The 15055-nt window shown below is 43.7% G+C and overlaps 1 protein-coding gene across 4 annotated transcripts in view; it reads left to right on the forward strand.

Annotated features, from left to right (window-relative positions):
* Positions 1-2691: 2691 nt before the first annotated feature.
* The window catches only part of GLIS3 (GLIS family zinc finger 3), a 178973-nt gene continuing 166609 nt past the window's right edge, over positions 2692-15055 (forward strand). For 3 of the 4 annotated variants that reach the window (XM_087742316.1, XM_087742317.1, XM_087742318.1), the window contains exons 1-2: positions 4706-4739; positions 9234-9706. In XM_087742316.1, coding sequence (XP_087598442.1) covers positions 4711-4739; positions 9234-9706 — 502 coding nt within the window. In that variant the 5' untranslated portion in view covers positions 4706-4710. Of the gene's footprint in view, positions 2760-4705; positions 4740-9233; positions 9707-15055 lie in introns of those variants that run through there. The other variant, XM_087742320.1, reaches the window with a different exon arrangement.

Consider the following 15055-nt stretch of genomic DNA (forward strand, 5'->3'; position numbering starts at 1 on the left):
ACAAGTTCAATGTAATAAAGAGTAGCAGTTTTCTGAAGGACTAAGGCATAGCCTTTTCATTATCAAGATGGATGCTTTATGTGTTGAATGAGTACAGGCTCATACTGATGGGTATGAACATGCAATGGTGTATGACAGGTATGAATATTCAATGGTGTTACCCACTAAGAAAACTTTGGATGTACTCATTTTTAATATACTGATTAGTCTTACCTGGTTTATTTTGCATAAACTTCACTTGCTTCTTCAGCACATTAAAAACTAAGGATGATCTTTAGATGTGAGTGGCAGTGTCTAATGTTAACTTTGGTAATATGCGATCATCACTGTCCTCTCTGCTCCCTGCTCAAGACATCTCTCAACGGGCTTCAACCACGACAGCAAAAATTCTTATCCTGTGTGTAAAGGCTGCCATTACCTTATGTTTTAGACCACGCGTTTCTCAAGGTGGTACATTGCTAGGATTCATCACTTTTTTCAGTTGAAGAACTGAGGCTATTTGCTTCCCATAGATAAAAATGACTCAATAAAGAAAACAGATCTTTTTAATGGCTGGCAGATTTGGTTTCTGACAACATCATCAGTGTTTATTTAAACCAATTAATTTAAAGCAAATTGATTGTTTATTTAGGTGCTTTGGTAGATTTAAATTACAATGAGTATTTTGACAATTTCCTTTTTTTAATGAGCCTTTTTTGTTGGCTAAACCTTTATTACTCATTTGCAATGTTAGTCTACCATGATCATTACAGTGGCTACCATGTCAGTCCAGGGATAATCCCTGAAATTTTTTAGTGATAAGTTCCAATTAAAATATAATTGCATAGAAAATTCTGGCATATGGTACCAATAAAGAGACAGTAAACAAAATGGATATTTTAACTCATTGGGCTCACAAGTAAATTCTGTGCTTTTATGTCATAAAGATCCCTTCTTCAGTTGTCACTTCTTTTAAAATGCTTTTCAAAGTGAGGCACAGCTTACAAATACTTTTGTTTTAAATATGCTATATATAGTATTTTTATTTAGAAGTGACTCACTGCCTAAGAATCCATACACTTAGAAACCAGAAGACGGGAAAGCAATGTAACCTTACAAGAAAGCCTGAAGCCTCAACATCTCCACTATGTTTTCTGGGTGTGTAAAGAACATACAGTGTTGTCTACTTATCAACTTCACAGTCCCATTTTAATTTCATGTAATATGAGTGAAGGGCAAAGGACCTTTAGCTCAGAAGAGCTTATTCAGCTAAGGACACCCAAGGCTGGCCTTGAGGAGCCCAGTCATCTGGGCACACCATGACACGTCCCCCCCTCCTCAACCCTCCACCTAATGCAGCAGGTATAAAGGCTCGCCTTTTCCTTGGAAGAAGCAATCAGGACAGCCACGGTGCCACTTTCATTCTTGGAGAACTGGGATTAACATCTTTGCTAAGTGCTGGGCTGATCTTTCTTTGCATGAAAGGCCTGAGCCTGCTGCACTCTTCCAGTGCCCACACATGCAGGTGCGCTCCCCTGCTCGGAGACTTCTCTGTTGACAGGGTGCCCTGCCACCAGGTCTGCATGTTCATGTCCATTACAGTAATTGGCCAATTTGCTGCTCTCTGAGCCTGGCTTTTCAGCTGCTTGTCTTCACCTCATTTACACTCTCAATTCCCCAGTTACAGCAGAGGGGAATAAAACTGACCCAAACTGAAAGAACCAACATGTCTCAATTATTGGGCCATGGCTTCCATGTGTAGGGAGATGCCTCCTGAGCAACAGATACTCTGTGTGGCATGTTCCTCTGGGCTGCAAGTGTTTCTGCAACAGGCTGATCATCAGCCTGGGGGCTAAATATCCCTGGGCCTTTCTGGGTGAGGGGATGGAGGCAGCAGATCTGCCTGAATATTTTTCTTCCAACTTTTCTTTATCCCGTTTCTAGTCCTCTGGTGTTTGCAAGCAGGATACTCACCTTATAACAGAGAAGAGCTGCTGCCTTCACATTTGTAAGATGTGCACAGGAAAGGCATCAAGCCCCATCATCCGCTTTCCCACCCCTGAGGTACTGTCCCCCTTGTCTACCTGCTCCTCTGCCCTACCATGCAGTTTCCCGTGCACCTCACAGACAGGTCCCATGCAGGCCCCCTTACAGCCCCCTACAGCCTCCGTCCACTCCCCCATGCAGTCCCTATAAAACCTGCATGCAGCCCCCAGGCCCCCCTCCAGCTAGGCTGCAGCCCCTAGAGACCTCCATAAACACCCCCCCTCCAGCCCTTCCCATGGACCACCTCCAGCCTCTGGGCAACCCCCATCCCCTGCAGTGCCACACCCTCCCGCGCCTATGCAGCCCCCCCGCTCCCCCCCAGGCATCTTCCAGCCCCTACAGAGCCACCCCATCAAGCCCCCCTCCACCGCCTGCGCAACCCCCAGTCCCCCCAGCCTCTGTAGAGCCGCCCCCCCACGCAAGCCCCCCCCCGCCCCTCAGCCCCACGGCGCAGGGCAGCCCGATGGGGCTCGCCGGCGGCGGGACCTCCCCGCTCCCCCCCGCCTGGCGGAGCAAGCGCCGCTCCGCGGGGAGAGGCGGCCCCGCTGCGGCGGGGAGCCCGGCGCAGCTGCGGGGGCCAGCCCGCCGCCCCGGCCGGCCGCGGCAAGGGTTAACGGCGGGGCCGGCGGGCACATGACAGCGGCGGGGCACGGGCCGGCCCGGCGGGGCTCTGCGCGGAGCCGCACGCTGCCGGCGGCACAGCGCCGGCCCGCAGGCGGCGGGGGACGCGGGAGGTGAGTGAGCGCGGCGGGGCGTGTGCGGCGGCTCCGCGCCCCGTCCCGGCTGCCCCCGTATGTGTGTGGGGGTGGCTCGGCCCCTCCGCTGCTCCGCTCCCGTGAGCTGCCCCGTCCCCCCCGCCGCCGGCCCGGGCGGGGAGAGGGTGAGTCGGCGGCTCCCGGCCTCCGTGTCCGAGCGGGGAGGGGGGGGGAGAAGAAAAAGCAAAACAAACCCTCTTGTGGTGAAGTTACTTCGCAGTTACTCACCTCGCCGACAAGCCTGCCGCGGAGATGAGGACGCAGCGCTGTCTGGGAGGACGGGACAGACACCCGCCCGGGAGATTTGTCATCCCGCCGATGAATAAGCGGAGATAGGTACCCGCTGGAGCAGGCTGCGGAGCGGGGAGCCTGCCTGCCGGCCGCCCCTCCGGCGGCGGGAGCACGGCGGAGGGCAGCGCGGAGGGCAGCGCGGGCGGTGTGACCAGCGCGGGCAGCGCGGAGGGCAGCGTGAGCAGCGCGGAGGGCAGCGCGGGCGGGGAACCCGGGGCTGGCCACCCGGGGCTGGCCGGGGGTGCCGGCCAGAGCGATGCGCGGCCCGCGGGGCTGCCCCCGGAGGCCCCTGGCCCCGATGCCGAGTAGTGCCTCGCCCGGGGCTTGCCGTCATCCAGGCAGTGTCCCGCGGGCAAAAAAACAGACATGTTGTGCGCAGTGAGGTGACAGCTGTGCCTCATCTGCGGGCCCGTGTGTTGCTGGTGACTCCAGCCTCTTAAACTTAATAGACTTGAAATTCATGGTTTTCAGCGATGTCCTCCTCTCCTGAGGCTGTGGTTGAAGCTGCTAATGCTTTAGCTGCGAGGTCTGTGGGATGAGCCGTGGGTGTGATAAGGGCTGCGGTAGGTACCTCCCGGGCCATCTGCCCGGCAGCATGTGGTGGTTGCCCTCACTGCCCCACAAGTGGCAGTCACAGCGAGGGCACCTGGGCACTGCAGGTGCCCGTGGCCCTGTGGCTCTGCATCACCACCAGCTCGCATGGGGACATGGTCGTTTCCCATGTCCTGATTGCCCTGAAGCTCTCACCATTGCTGACACTGCAATGTTAGCAACTGTGGCTGCGCTCCTGGGAAGTCCAAAGTCATTATAGGCAAAGCTACAGTGTGAGTAAAAGGTGCACGAGTCGGGGTTTGCAGGAGCCTGTGGTTACCGGGTAAGGATGCTGCGGGTATTGACAGCATGTTAGAAAGCACGCCTCCGACTCTGGTACTTGGTGCTGGCAGATTTCTATTGGGTTTTTCAAGCAGTTTGTCTGAAGTTTGTAGCTAGCCCTAATGAGAATAATGTTGCTCCTGGAAACCTCATGCTGTTCTGTTACAGCAACCACTTGCAGTAGCACAGCTCTGACACTTACGGTCCTAACAGCGAAAAAGCTTAGGAGATCTTAATTACCATAATAAAAACCTGAGAAGGTTTTTCTGGCAGAATGGTAAAAATGCTTGGTCCCAGCTACACTGGGATATACATCATCCTGTCCACTGATAACGGCTGCCCTTTTGATGGCAGTTGCAGCAGTATTGGTGATTGTGCTCTGTTCTGTGTTTGTACAGTCCCTTGCACAAAGACATTCCTTTCTGTGACTAATCTCCCTAGGAATTATAGTGATGCAAGTAATAAGTAATTAGTATATTTCATTACGCTAGCCCTGAGAAACTCAATCATATTTGGGGGTTAGCTGTCTCACAGTGCTATAGAGGAGCTCCTTTAGCTTTCATTTGCCTTGCTCAATGATGTTGTATCAAGAAGGCATTCTGCTGATGTTTGAGAACTAGAAACTCTCAGATTGTGTGACCCTTTTCCAGTTTTCCTTGGCTGACCACCTGGGCCTAAGAAAAATGTGATATTATCAGAGTACTACAGTTCGGAATGAAGCCCCCTGTGGTAGTCCAAGAGTACAATTGTCAAGAAATGGATACAAATGACCAAAACAGTGGATGCTAATGCAAGGTATTTATTGTTTTCAGTAGTGCATGACTTCTGAGATGCTGGCTGGCATGCACCGTGGGGAAGAGATTCTCTAGAAATTGAGTGGGAAGCTTATTTTGTAGCTTCAGTTTTGAAGCCACATCGTCTTCATTTATTGCAGCTGTGATTCTTAATGTATGTATTGTTTCAAGCCTAATTTCAAGCTCTCAGCTGCTATTTTTTTTCCTAGTTAAATCTCTGTGTGGTTTTTCTTTCCAAGACGAATTTATTACCAGGCATTGGTCTGTGAGCTATAGCCAGATAGCTGTACAAAAGCTTTAATACCAGCACTTCCTGTTGGTGGCTTACACCTATGTTAGGGTATGTCCTTGTCACAAGCAGCTGTGAAACACAAAAAACTCGGAGCCTCCAAGGGCCCATTTCTGTAGACACTGAGTGGTCAGGGAGGCTGAGATGAGGCATCCCTATAGCTTTTGGTGGCTGTCCTTTCCCCCTCACCGTCCCGGTCCTTGAGTCCAGCCAGATTGACTCATCAAAGGTGTGATGTCAGGGGAGGCAGTGACTGCTGAGTGTTCCACCATGGTGCCACTGACAGGTGGCAAATATCATGGCCACGCAAGGAGGGAAGGGCTGGCAGGGGAGACGAGAGCTTAAAGGAGAGGTAGCCCCTTTGGGTGGTCTTGCGGTAGCTCAGCCCTGGTAGGAAGTAAATGTTTTCCTAGACGTGTGCCAAGGCGATTGTGGAGGAGAACGTGGAGAGAGGCTTGGCTGTCCCTGGTCGTGGTGGGGATGAGGGAAGGCACTCACAGTCTTGGAACATGCAGTCCCAAGGGAGGGGATTAGGGTTCATATTTGCTTTCTGTGGTGTATGGTAGCTGTTGTAGAAGTGAGGTGTCTCCAGTGGAAGAACAGAAAGGTGGGACAGTTTGGTGCATTGTCTTTCAGTCTTCTTCTTTGGTTTGGGATAGTCCTTGCTACCCTATGTGTGAAGTGGCAGTGTCTGATAACTACTTTTGTGAAAGCATCTCCTGAACTGGATTTGTTACAGTTCCTTAAACTGATCTGTGCAGTGGAGTAATTCAGCTTTTATTGAAGTTGAAATGTATCTTACCTCTTATTTCAGTGGGTGAAGCAGTAAGCCAACTGTGATTACTTTTCAAAACTGCACTGTAAAAGCAGACTGTACGGCATACTGTGCTGCAGGCATGGATTTGTGAATTCTTCTTTTGTTTTGCTTTCTGAAGGATTAGTGTTCGGATTTTCCAGGGCTTCAGCTTGAATTTAAATTTTACTACATGGCTTTCTGAAAGTGAATTTATGAATCATTGTTATGGATTTTGAGTAATTATGTTGTCATGCTGTTATTGATAGATGCAGAGTCACAGAGCTTTGAGTAATGCCAGCTTAAAAAAAAAATAAAAGAGACTTTAGAAGCAGTTGACATAATTGTATTTCCTTTAACATCCATGGGAGCATGAAAAGGTCACTACAATATCTCACTAATGGACAGAAATATTTCATTAAAAGGTGGCAAATGCTTTGGTAGAACAAAAGAATTTGTCAGCAGAGCCATTCAGTCTCAGAATAGTATTCTTTTCTGCTTTTTTTTTTTTGTGTTTTAACTCAGTACATTAAGCTTCAACCCAATTCAGGATTTCTAAGCTTATTTCTAAATAAGCTGTTGTATTTGGTGCTGTATTCCTAGAATTTCCAAGATCACTTTGGTTAGAAATTTATCATGTCTTTTTGCTATTACAAGTAGCTATAATCAGGAGCTACTTATGGATCTGATGCAAAAGTCAGTTAGACTATTAAAATATAATTCATGTCCAGCTGGCATTTAGTTAGTTATATATGCTTTAATGCACCTCTAGGTAATCCATTGTTCTGGTTAGAGTCAGTTTGGCCACTCTGACTTTGATATGTGAAGGTCCTGACATCATGATGGAAGCTGACGCTAAACAAATCTAATTAATGGAAAGCCACTCATGAACAAGGAAATGATATTGAAAATACCACAAAATAAAAATTTAAAAAAATGCAAAAAGTTACGCTCTCCAAGGTGCTTTAATATTTTAAAGAAAGGAATTGCTGATTTGCATGTTAATATAATGTTATACATTTTCCTGATAGAATCAGGAAGGAGACTAGAGGGAGAAAATGTAGATACATTACTTAACTTGTTTCTGCTTTCATAAACAAGGTTGTTTTGTTTCTACTTTTGGGTCATTTGGTTCAAAATACAGCTTACTAGCATGAGGAAAGAAATTATGAGCCCAGGGGCCTTTCTTCAAGTGGAAAAAAAACCAAAACAAACCAGCAATAGCCAATGATAAGATTGAGACAACAATAGCATAGAACACTGTTGCTCATTGTAAGATATAATATTACCAGAGAAGAACAGCAAAGGAGAGCAACCTACTAACAACACAAGCTGTATATTGACCTGGTTTTTATAGGGCTGGTGGGTCTGTGTAAGCTATGTAGAAATATTCTTCTTTTGATTAAACTAAAGGTGCTTTTGTTAAGTAAAGCAAATGCATTTGTCATGTATAATCTTTTCTTCATTACATTAGTACTTGTCTAATGTGGTTAAAATTGCAGACAAGAATTACAGGCAAGAATGATTTTTATTAGTAGCCAATTTATAGTGACATAGCATATAGCCTTGCCAGCAAAACAACTGCCTTTGTTTTTATGTCCTTTCCTAAGGATCTAGTCACCTGTGTTAGGGCAAGGTACATTCTGCTTTTAGAACGAACTCTGAGAATTTAAGAACATTCAGCTCTCCTTGTCCTTGGTTGAATTGCAGAGTGATTTATGCTTCAGCCAGGCATGAAAAGGAATAATATTGCTTTTAATTGGTGTGCTTTACATAATATACAAATGTAACCATTAAAAATAGTATGTAGAATAAGTCTTTTATGACCATTTAAGTGTTGCTAGGGCATATCTCTCTTACTAATGTCAGTAGGGATTTTGCTCTTGCCTTTGAAGATAATATGCTTAGGCCTTTCAGTATTATAGAGTTTTAACTGGAGAGTGTGTGTGAGTACCTATGCATATATGTCTATACAGACACTTAGATGGCTTTTAATCTAATCTGGAAGTGTGCTAGGAATGCAGTTTTGCAAAATGAATTTTTTTGCAAAATATTTTGTTTTGGTTTTTTTTGACAGTTCGTAGATGGAGAAAATTGAGTCATGGCAGAATCATAGTAAGCAAAGGGTTAAGTATGAAGGGTTTACATGAAATTCAATCATGAATATACTGGTTATAATCTTATTGGCTTCAGTGTTCAGAATCCCATGTGCTGAAGGTAAAAGTTATGGTTCAGTGTTCTGCTGCAGCAAGATCATAATAATTAAAACCTTAATGTATACATGAATGAAAACCATAATTGAAGACATACTTTAGTTTTATTCCTGTCAACTTAATTTGTTTGTCTGAACAAGGTAATTAGGCACTGAGTCTATGATTGAACAAACTACTTAAAGATGTGCTTAATGTTAAACATATGAACCTAGTGATGAAAATTGGCCATGTGCTGTTCAGCTGAGTTAGGGCTGCAATTACCCCACCTATGTGATATCTTAGCCAGTAATTTACACTGACAAGTGCAGTGTTTGCCTACAAATCTTTTTTATGTCAGGAAATGTTTAGATCTAGTTGATTCTGCCTTGGGGTAGGTTGTGGCTGAGATGATCTCTCAACCCCGTTACCAGTCTTGTCTTCTAAGATTTAAATAACAGGAAAACCTAAGTGATGAAAAGTCAGAGTTCAAAAATTATTGATATAAATCGAATGATGTCCTTGAAAATTTGCTACTGTACGATTACATTTAAATTATGGCATACCTATAGGCTTACAATAAGCATCCACTTTTGAAGTGATTGCAGTTATGTGTATGAATATGACCGTGCTGTGCTTTCTTGCAATACTTTTCTATTGTGAAGTGCCACAGAGTTTGAAGGACCACAGAGGCATTTCTGTGGTTTTGTTGTTCCCTGGTTTTGCTGTTCCCTCTTCATTTTGTTGTATGCACATCCTTGAGAATGTGAACTGGTGTCTCTTTCCTGTTTTGTCTGTATCTGCATAGTGCTGGCCTACTGTGTGTGCTTTTCAGCACCATTTTAATTAACAGACCGAGGAGATGGCAGAAAAAGAGGCAATAGCCGTGTTCATCCTAATGACAACTCCCTGTCAGAGAGTCTTTTCACTCCTGGCTGCCTTCTTGCACTTGGTCAGCATTCACTTAATTTCATGGCTGGTTTAGCTAATGTGAAGGCAGCTGACCTTATTGCAAACTTCAGCTTTTGAAGAGGCAGGTTTTCTCTGTGTTAGGGCTCTAAGTCATTGCTTGTCTCTGTTCTTTCTCCCTGACAGACCATATAGTGCTTGTACTTTGTTTCTTGTAACCAGTAATGTCACAAAGTTAACAGTCATGTGCAGTCCTCTTCCGTGTATTATTTACTACAATATCAATTCTTTTTATTTATGTATTTTTTTAAACAGGCGTAATGGATTACTTACTGCCTTTGGATTGATATCAGTCATAGCTGTGAGTCTAAAAGCGCACTTTGATTACATTAACTTCTTAAAAATGAATGGGAGGTCATGCGGTATGAGCCATCGGACAACAGGTATTCCTCATGGACCTAGGATGATCAGTGGACAGCAGATCCCACCTATCAGAGTTCATGCAGGAATGCCCTGCCCATCTTCAAATAGCGGCACCCTAAGCCCAGCTATTGGAAACTTGTCTGCCAGCCTACACTTAAAGATGCCCCTTGGAGGAGGGGTAGCTCCTCAGAGCAACACCATTGACAGTACTGTTCACCTTCCTGCTCTAAGTCCCAGGACACAAGTGGTTGCAAATGGGAAGCCTTTATTACAAGTCCCACAGCCCCCAGGACAGCCAGCCCCACAGTCTTTAAAGCCAAAACAGCAAGAATATGGAAATACTTTCTCCCCTTGCACAGGTGAAGGTAAGACTCCTTTTTTAATTGCTATTAGTAACAGCATTTTGTCTCCAGTATCACATACCCAAATGGTATTGGTTTTAGTAGATGGAATCCAGTCTCTTCTTTACCACTTTTTTACTACAAAGGAGGAGATACTGAAACAAAATGTTTTGCTATTTTCCACAAAAGTAATTCATCATTGGATTATTCCCATGTGTTTTGTGTTATACAGCAGTTGCTCAGAATCCCTGAGTTGTCCTAAGATTCTTTATGAACAGTGCAGGTTGACTTTGCCTTGCTAACCTAAACTGTTGACTCAACAAATCCAGATAGTCATTTTATGTTCTGTGGCACGAGAATTGTGTGAGTGCTATCAGAAATACTCCTTCTTGGATGCATGAACACACCTTTTCACGGTGACTCACAGCTGCTTACTGATGAAAGCAGCAATGTAGTCATGCTTTTTAGAGTGCTTAGGCTGGACAACCTGTAAAGCACTTTGGAGCATATCTCGACCATAGATTTGCAATCCATTTTTTGGAACCGCTGTTGATCCTGTAGAAAATAATGATGTGTAGCCCTCACAAAATTTGGAGGCTGGTCCTCTGTGAGTAAGTGCCTGTGCATCAGAGATTTACCTATCTGTGTGAAAGTACTTGACTGTGTGCTCTTGGCTCTTTGAAGTAAAAAGAGAACTTTCAAGTTTTCAGTACTTCTTGACCCTGGTCATGCTGGAGATAGGGATACTCTTTTGGAGGGGTTTTGGTATCATACTTTCAAAACTGAATGTACATAGACATGAGAATTTAATGTATAGAAAAGAATTAAATGGTTTAAAATACCAAGAAAAGCTTGGGTGGATATCTGAGTGAAAGTGCAGAAAAGGAGACAGAGATTTCCCATTTTATTCCAAGTGGCATTTTATTCCAAGCTTCTCTCCATTTGCTGTTTTTCTTCACTACTTCCCTTTAAAAACTTAGGAAGTCCGTCACTCTTCAGCAAGGCTTAGCCTTTCAAGCAAGGCTTGAAACAAGTGTCATTTCAGAACAAGTTGAAAGTTAATTGCATGCTTGAGTGCTCTGCTGAGTCAGAGCAGTAGTAATGCATATACATATTCATTGGGTGACCTCTGAGATCAGCCATCTGCTGCTCGCTTTGGTCGTGGTGGTGGGTGCAATTCACAGCATATAGCTTTAAGCTTCTGCTACAGCGAAGAGACGTGGACTCCTTACATGATGAGCCTTGGAAAAACTTTTCTCTCTCTCTTTCACTACAGGTAGAGCCTGATTCCTGCTGTCTCCAAACTCACATGCCTAAAACCAGGGAATCTGTGCTGCGATCTCTAAAATAGCCCTACATAACAGCTAGTCCACCTGCAGTATGTGTTGCAGAGCAGCATCACAGGGTGAAGAGAGCGTGACCTAGTTTAATGTCCTTGGTTTGGGGATTTTGATCTGCTGTGCTTGACTGCTCTGTTCCTAGCTGCTGTCATTTCCATCTTTCCTTCTTGGCCTGATTAGCTCTCACGTATGTAAAGTAGTCTGCTATTTTGTGGGACAGCAAGTAGAGAATTCAGCTGAAGGGCTGGCATTAGGGAAGCTTATGTATGAACAGTGCTGGTTAGATGAGATACTGTAGACTTCAGATACGATGGAATTCAGATTCTGTGTTTCTGTGGATTAGGATTAGCAATTCCTCATGCTTTATAGTTCTTGTTATTAGCAGGACCACTTGCAGACTTGAAGATTATGCGTGCTGGTAACGTACCCACTATGGAAGACCCGTCTCATTCACTTGGTCATGTCCAGATAATTTTCTAAGATTTTGAACCTTGCTATGTTGTATAAAGCATAGCATGTATGCAAATAAGACTGTAAACCTTATAAAACTATTCACGTAGTTTCCGCTTGTGCAGCTCTTTCATATTTTGTCCTTTTCTAGTGGTGGGTATATGGAGGGAAATGTCTTTTGGTAGGTATTTATTTTAGTTAAACCTTCATCTCAAGAAGACAACAGTTTTCCTTTTACAGTTGTCTCAGTATCAGTTATAGAGGTTTGCACTATTCAAAGTTGTTTTTTGTTGTTCTTTGTTTTTTTACTTTAAAACACATGGGATAGTAGAAGCAGCAAGATACACAACAAAATGACTTGGGCGTGTTTTTGGAATAGTTTCCCTTCTTTCTTTCAATAATGAATAAAACAGCTTAAAAAACCCCAAACAACAGGAGCTTCAGTTTGGGATGGAGGAAAGAATAGAATATTTTGGGGCAATCCAATCGTGTGCCTTGTTTTTTACAGAGGGTTTTTTTTTGACAGGAGGTGGTGCTGAGTGCACAAAAAGAAACCAGCAATAATCTACAGTAACCACAACATGCAGAGAGTCTTTGCTTTGTGTGAAGACTCTCTTTATCTTGTGTAATGTTACAAAGCTTTGAAGGAGATGATTTTTAGAAAGGATGCCACCTAAATCACATTAAGAGAAACTGTTAAGCTTTTGTGCATGATGAGAACCTGAAACACATTGTGCTGTGTTACTGTATGGAGGAAAAAAGCAAGTCTGAACATGCACTGGTGTACATCTCTGACTTCAGTTACTTTACCTCCTGTGTGGTACTGATGGTATAATATACTTTCTAGTACTACGTTGTGCATATGAAAAAGAAAGTAGTATAATGGTGGATATTTTTCAGTACCCAAAAATGTGCTTTTTTTTTTTTTTTTTGCTAGGAGTGTACACTTTTGTGTACCCATATTAGATATTTTCACATAGAAATTACATGCAAAATGCAGGCGTAACACTACAAGTGTTTTGCATTGGAAATCTACAGTCTTTCATTTTGTTTGATATGTGTATTTGACCACTTTTTGTGAATAATTGGTTTCACACCGTTTAGATTTACTCAGGCCTGGAAAGAGATCTTTACTGACAGTATCTGCTGAGGTGAAAGTGAGCTAGAGAGACATCAGTCAGGAACGAGCAGAAAAGGGAAAAGGGTGAGAACACTAAAGGAAGACACAAGACCATAACCTGGCCAGTACTGGTCTTCAACTTCTCTCATCAATGCAGGTCTTTTGACAGAAGCCTTGTAATGAAAAATAATATAGTTTAAAAAATCCAGCTTTCTCCTGAGTGTTCTATTAAGAAGGTAATTTTTTTGAAGTGTTTAAATTTCAAATAGTTCAAATTAGAACTGTGATCTAAATGTAGTTATGTCCGAAAGTTAGTTATTACCAGCATATATGCACTTTATACACATCTGAATAGTATTTTGTTTTCTGCAAAACCTAGTAGCTGGTCTTAGTGCTTGTCTTATTCACTCCTCTGTGCAGACAATGGACTTGTGAGTGTGAGCTGGACTATGTTCTGAGTGTTCTCATGTCTCATGTAGTAATAAAAATCCTAAATCTTACTTAAAACAACACATATTTTCTGAAAGAATCAGTATGTTCAACACCTATAGTGGTTTCTCTTACTCAGTGAATGAAAACATGTTTTTGAAGTCCATCAAGAGGTATTAAAGATAAATGTATCCCTGCTGGTGTAGGTAGTTGTGGAAGGTGGCTGTGGGAGTAGTTGGGGAGGAAACCTTTTATTTTTCCCTCAGCATTATTTGTAAGCACCACTGCGGGGAGGGTCCTGCTGGGAGAGTTGGATCTTTGGTCTGAGTCGCTGTAATCATACTTAACATGCTTATGACAGTTCATTCAAAGTTTGGGAGTGGATTTTCCTGTCCTGTAAGACAATACATTGTAGTCTTGAAGCAGCTTGGATTTGACTGATGGAGAATTTCCACTGTGACCGAAATTCTGTGCTGAGGTGCTGTTGGTGGAGGCAGTGCAGCTGCTGCACCTCTAGCCACCATGCTCATAACCCGGTGGAGAGGTCCAACGTAGACATGGGGAGGGGAGAGGCAGCCTGTCAGCCTGGCTTTTGGTCTTCCTTATTGTGGTTATGGTTTGAGCTGGTATGTCTAGCAAGACTTTCTAGAAACTGTGAGCAACTCTCAGTCATGAGAGCCGTAGCCATCTCCTTGTGTCACCCATTCTCCCTGGCAGCAGGTGACACCGCACACGTGGGGAATTCAAGCCTTGGAAACCAGTCTGGCCTTTTGTTCCACCCTGACTGCTCTACTAAAACCAACGTAGTCAACATGTGCCTATGTGACTGAGACTATGTTACAGTTGTGAAGAGTTGACATGAAAATATTTGAGATGGGACTTGAAGAAGTGAATCTGGACATTTGTTTGTAAGAAGTGCAGAAACTTGTGCAGATAGGCATGGACCCCTTTTGTTCTCCTTTCCGGGGCCATTGAAAAGACAGTTGTCATCTTCCATTTCTGTGGTTCCTGCAATGTTATGTTGTTCCTTGACATGAAAAATAATTGTGTATTTAATCTCCTATTTTCTTGCAAATGTGACTGTAAATTTTTTTCTAGTAAAAGGAGTCAGTTAGCTAATGTTCATTTGTAAGATGAGCATGTTTTCTGTTGGAGCGTAAGGCTGTTCCTTATCCTGGAAATAGTTGACAGGCATTAAATGGTGGGACTGGGATTTTTTTTTTTTTCTTCAGAGGCTCTGGAAGAAGCAGCAGCTCCAGTGCTGCTAAGCTGTGTGAGAACTGTGAACTTGGTCAGGGAGGATCATTTGTCTTCAGTTGCCAAGAGAGCCTGTTTCACTTTTGAACAATAACCACACAGGTCGGTGAGGAGTGTTATATGCAGAAGTGTTAATCAGTAAGCAGCTTTAGCCACACTTGAAATCTCTTTAACATACTTATTTTGCTCTCTAGTACTGTTGTTTTTATGTGTCAGTTGGCAGAGTCTGAAAAAACATGTTCATCAGTATTCTGTGCAGTTCCTTATGCAGAAAGCTTGACTCAAGACTTCTTTTCTTTTTCAGTTGTTTTCTATAATCAATTGTCAGCAGTTTTAAAGCCTGGTTATTGACGATGTTTAGGTACAGCAAAGTGATTAAGTGATAATGATCTTAGTTTTATCCAGCATGACACATTTTCCAGCTTTGCATATGCTTTTGTGGTCTTGGAAATCATTACTTGCAGCTCTGGCAGTTGTTGAGGAAATCCATTCTGAAGACAGCAGGGATGGGTCGGGATGGGTCTCGGTGCATTATTTTGTCTGGTCTAGGACTTTCCAAAGGGGCACAGCTGAGAACGTGAGGCTTCCCAAGTTTAATTCTGCAATTAGTTTTAGGGGCTGGATGACCAGCAATCCTGGTCAGGTTTGAGAAGGTTCACTGTGGTTCTTGGTATGCCTCTCATAGAATGTACAAGAGGTTTATTTCATTTTTATGTAAAAGGTGGTGCACAGATTCCTGTTGCAAGACATTCCTTTGGAGTGCTTATTTCAGGTTAA

The sequence above is a fragment of the Nipponia nippon genome, unplaced genomic scaffold (assembly GCF_047370975.1).
Source record: "Nipponia nippon isolate SJK-2023a ecotype South Korea unplaced genomic scaffold, ASM4737097v1 scaffold_8, whole genome shotgun sequence".
Lineage (NCBI taxonomy): Eukaryota > Metazoa > Chordata > Aves > Pelecaniformes > Threskiornithidae > Nipponia > Nipponia nippon.